Here is a 4,291-nt window from a genome sequence, read left to right as displayed (position 1 = left end):
CTCTTCTCTTCTCTTCTCTTCTCTTCTCTTCTCTTCTCTTCTCTTCTCTTCTCTTCTCTTCTCTTCTCTTCTCTTCTCTTCTCTTCTCTTCTCTTCTCTTCTCTTCTCGTCTTTTCTCTCTATATCATTTCTCTTATTGAGCTTGTACACCCATGGGTACATTATCTTCTCTACACAGATAATTCCTAAATCCATCTCTCCAGCCCTAATCTCTCTTCTGAGCTCCAGTCTCATGACTCCAAATGCCTGATGTTGAGTTTGAGATGTCAGTGGGATGTTTCCCAAACTGAGCTTGCGTTTCCCCTTAAACCATTCCCTCCTCCCAAATTTGTTATTTAAGGGGTGTAAACAGAGAAGGTTGACCAGGGTGTAGAGGATCCTAAGGACCCTTTCACATTAGGATTTGTTAAAGACTATGGGGGTGTTTATCTTGGAGAAGAGAAGCTTTGGAGGAGGCTGGCCTGTGGTCCCAGAGGGCAGAATCAGAAGCAGTGATGGGAGGAAGCAAACTTAGGCTGTGTGGCTGGAAACACTTCCCCACAATTGGTGGACTGGGCCTCCTGAATATGGAGTAGGCTCCTCATAGAAATGACCTCGGAACTCAGGCAGAAGGAAACTGGCTGATTTCTCCCATCCCTTCCAACTCTCCTCCTTCAGACAAAGAACCCATGGACAGTTTCCTTCTATTTTTTTTTGACAGTTCCCTTCTAGAGGTTGAGGGGTGAGGATTAGCTGGAGAAAAGGCAGAATTGCTGGGGGTGCCAGCCCCATGAGGTGCCCTGCTGGGTAATTCTTGAAAACCTCAGCAGTTTGAGTTTGAATGGGAACCTCTGGCCTAATGTCCTAGGATGTTGCCATTTGCCCACGGCAGAGTCACGTGGGGCCTGAGAGCCAGTCTGAAGCATCTGGGCAAGCCACCCAAGTGACTGGCTGTGCCCAGGCCAAATGTGGCTGAAGCATCTTGGGGATGGTGAGAGAAAGACTGGCTCTAGCCCACACAGTGCCAAAGCCAGTCTAGAGATCGCCCATCCCTGCCCCCAGAAGCTTCTTGCTCCTTCCATTCCAGCTTACGGCTGATGACACAGTGCTGGCAGCTGCTGTGGGGACCTGGGCTTCCTCTACCACCTGATCTGGGAGCCCACCTTTCCTGACAAGGGGAGTATTGCAGTCCCCTCAATCTGCCCATATTCCTACCAGTGAAGCTGGAACAGCATCCTAGATTTAGTGGTCAGCAAACCCACACCCTCATTTTCTAGGGTGGGGGAATGAAGCCTAGGACCTTAAGAGCCTTGGCCAGGACTACCCAGCTAATAAGCATCTAAGGTGGGATTTGAACTCGGGTCTTCTGTAATCCAAATCCAGTGCTTTACCCGCTGTCTCACATTGCTTTTCAGTAGGGTAAAAAGGTGTTGGGCACCAGAAAGGGCTGCCAGCCACTTAGCTACAATGGGTGCTTCATACCATCACAGCAGCAACCATGGTGGGTTCTGGGAGTCCTGGGGATTGCCATTCTTCTGGACCCCAGTTTCTCAAAGCCAACAGCTCCTCACCCTCAGCCATCCAGCACCTAATAGCACCAGACAGTGACCAAGTCCAGTCATCAGCTTAGGGGACAGCAAGATGCACAAGAGGGGGAGGTTAATTTCTTCCTTTTCCTGGAGGGAGCCCTTCTCTGAAGATCGCGCCTCTTTCTCTCTCCACCCCCCTACTTCAGGTGAAAACAGTCTAGGCCCCACCTCCACCCCTCCACACACCACAGATGGAGTGAGGGCCTGGGCTGCTGGAGCAGGTGGCCAGAGATGCATTCTGAAGATGAGGAAAGAAGGTGGAGGTGAGAACCAAGCCAAAGTAGGTCTCCTTTTCTCAGGTGTTATTGCTAGCTGTCAGCTACCTGCCCACCACATGCACACTGAGTCAGCCTTCCTGTGTGCCCGAGTTCCACACTGGCCCCCACTCAGGTCACCTTCCACATTAGATTCAGGCTGGGCTCTCCCTGACCCTGGTAGCAGGACTACCTTGGTTTCCTTCTCTCCGATTTCTTGCTGCAGAAGTCTTAGAATTGGGCAGGGAAGCCCAGAGTTCCGCAGAGGCAGGCATTCAATGTCCCTAATGCATTCTAGTCACCTTTATTCCTAGAAAGTCCCTATTGTTGAGAAGAGTTAGGGAGTAGCAGAGCTGAAGCCCGTGCTCATATGAGACCCCAGTGGGGCGTTAGCCCTTTTGCTAACTGGCTGTGTGACCTTGGGCAAATCCCTTGCTCACTCTGAGCTCCAGTTTCCCTCCTTGTGTAAACAGAAGGGGGCTGCCCTAAATGACCTCTAAGGGCCCTGATGTCAAATTTGACTTTCCATATTTCTAAAAATAATTCCTCCAAGAGGAAGCTGTAGTCTTAGTTTTGGAAACTGCTAGCCCTTCCCTGGAGGGAGCGAGGCAAGGAGCAGGGATGCCCACTGAAGCATCACTCCTCATTCACATACTCGGAAAGTTGGCTCTTTAATGCTCCTTGGCTGCCCAAGGAGCCAGCACTTGTGTTTAGGGAGGGCAGGATCTCCAAATAGGCCCTCAGTCGTATCGATGAACAGCATGAAGAGGGGTTTGAGGGAAGACCCTGGGTCTGCCTCTGGATGGCTCCTGAGGTCCCTTTCCCTGTCCACTCTGTCACCAGTCACATCCCTTTTTTGCTGTTCATCTAACAACACAGAGTTTCTTCCAGTTCTACCCCAGCACCCGTTCTGCAAGCAAGCAAGGATACTTACTGGGAGAGTGTGGGAAATATTTGGTCCCCTCCCGGGGAGGGAGTCCTATTTATTCCAACCCCAGGGATAGTACTCAGTCATGTACAGGCAGTCCCCAAACCAAGGAGGGGGGTATCCTTTGCTTTGTTCATTTTAGGCTCCTCCAGATGTGGGCTTTGGGCAAACCTCTGTTCCTGGGTGAAGGGAAGAAGCCCTTTGTCCATCTAGTATATGTGATTTGCCTTTTGCCTTTAGTGAGTGTTGCTGGGTGTCTGGGTGTGAGGGGAGATGTCCAAGAGCTGACTAGCCGATGTCACAGCCAAGTTTCCCAGCCAAATGCAGCAGCTTCCTGGACAGTGCCATCCCACTTGGGAGCTCATTCATCTTTGTTGGGGTCTCTTGGGCTCAGATTCCTCAGGGAGCCACTAGGCTCTCTGCTTCCCACAAACTTGGATGAAAGCTCTGGGGCCGGAATCCCAGGGGGCCTAGTCCACATCCCTCTGGTGCCATTGGGTTTGGGGATTTTGTTATTCATGCAGCCACATGCTTTAACCCGTGCTCTGCTCACCTGAGTAGGACCTGCTCTTGTAGGGTCCAGAAGAAGAGGAAGGAGAGGGGTCCAGGAGTAAGAGTTTTCATTCCTTAGAGCAACTGATGTCTTCACCTTCTTGCCTTGCTTCGGAGGCAAGAGAGGAAAACCCCACTGGGAATGGCAAAAGTCAGAAGTCCTCCTCCAACTTGGGCTGCCTAGACATAGCCTGTTTCCCCAGCCCAGGGACTTGGTCTGTCCTCCCTTCTCCTCTCTTCCTTCTTCTTGCCTTCTCCTTGTTTTTATTCTCTCCTTCCCTGTCCTCACTGGTTGGGGGCTACAATTGTCCTCATTTAGGTAATCATGTCATAGATGACTCTGCTTCGATGCCTTGGACTCCCAGGCTGTGGAGGGAGGGCCCTGGATGCCTGGGAAGCTGGGAGGGATCCTCTTTGGGCAGCGATCACTCTCCAAACCCTGGAGAATCTTGGAGGGGAGGGAGGAGGGAGATTGGGAGGAAGATTTTCCCCTCCCTCCTAGCTCCCCCCATATGCACCCTCTGAAAGCAGCAATTTAAAGGCACAGTAGCCAGCAGCTGGAGTGGGGTTCAGAGCATGTCATTGTGCTGGGGAGGAGCTTGGGCTGCTAAGTCTTAGCTCAGGGAGGTGTGGTAGGTGTTTCAATCCAATCTCTAATTCTCCAGCCCTGAGAAATCCAAACAAGCTGTTTATTCTCCCCTTTTCTCAACAGCTTTCATTTAGCCTGGAGCCAAGCTGAGGCAGAAGAGTCAAGTCCTAATGATTTAAAAGTGAAGGAAGGGGGGAGGCAGAGGGAGAGGAGACAGAAGAGTGTGAAGGAGCCTAGTCACTGGGCATTTTCCTCTCGACAGCTTCATGGCTGAGAGGAGGTGGCAGGCCAGGGCCAGAGTTAATCAGTCCCTTGGAGAAGGAGCTGATTTTACAAGGACCCTGGAGCCCAGAATCTCTCTCTCTCTCTCTCTCTCTCTCTCTCTCTCTCTCTCTCTCTC

The 4,291-nt window shown here is 51.4% G+C and overlaps 1 protein-coding gene across 1 annotated transcript in view; it reads right to left on the bottom strand.

Annotated features, from left to right (window-relative positions):
* The window catches only part of LOC138143890 (glycine receptor subunit alpha-4), a 21,784-nt gene extending 18,410 nt beyond the window's left edge, over positions 1–3,374 (bottom strand). The window contains exon 1 of the mRNA XM_069065171.1: positions 3,304–3,374. Coding sequence (XP_068921272.1) covers positions 3,304–3,374 — 71 coding nt within the window. The remainder of the gene's footprint in view (positions 1–3,303) is intronic.
* Positions 3,375–4,291: the final 917 nt, after the last annotated feature.

The sequence above is a fragment of the Petaurus breviceps genome, unplaced genomic scaffold (genome assembly GCF_028583685.1).
Source record: "Petaurus breviceps papuanus isolate PSGF00001 unplaced genomic scaffold, PetGlider_PUasm1.0 90681, whole genome shotgun sequence".
NCBI lineage: Eukaryota > Metazoa > Chordata > Mammalia > Diprotodontia > Petauridae > Petaurus > Petaurus breviceps.
Note: the sequence above shows the minus strand (reverse complement) of the source record. Positions and strands in the feature narration are given on the sequence as shown.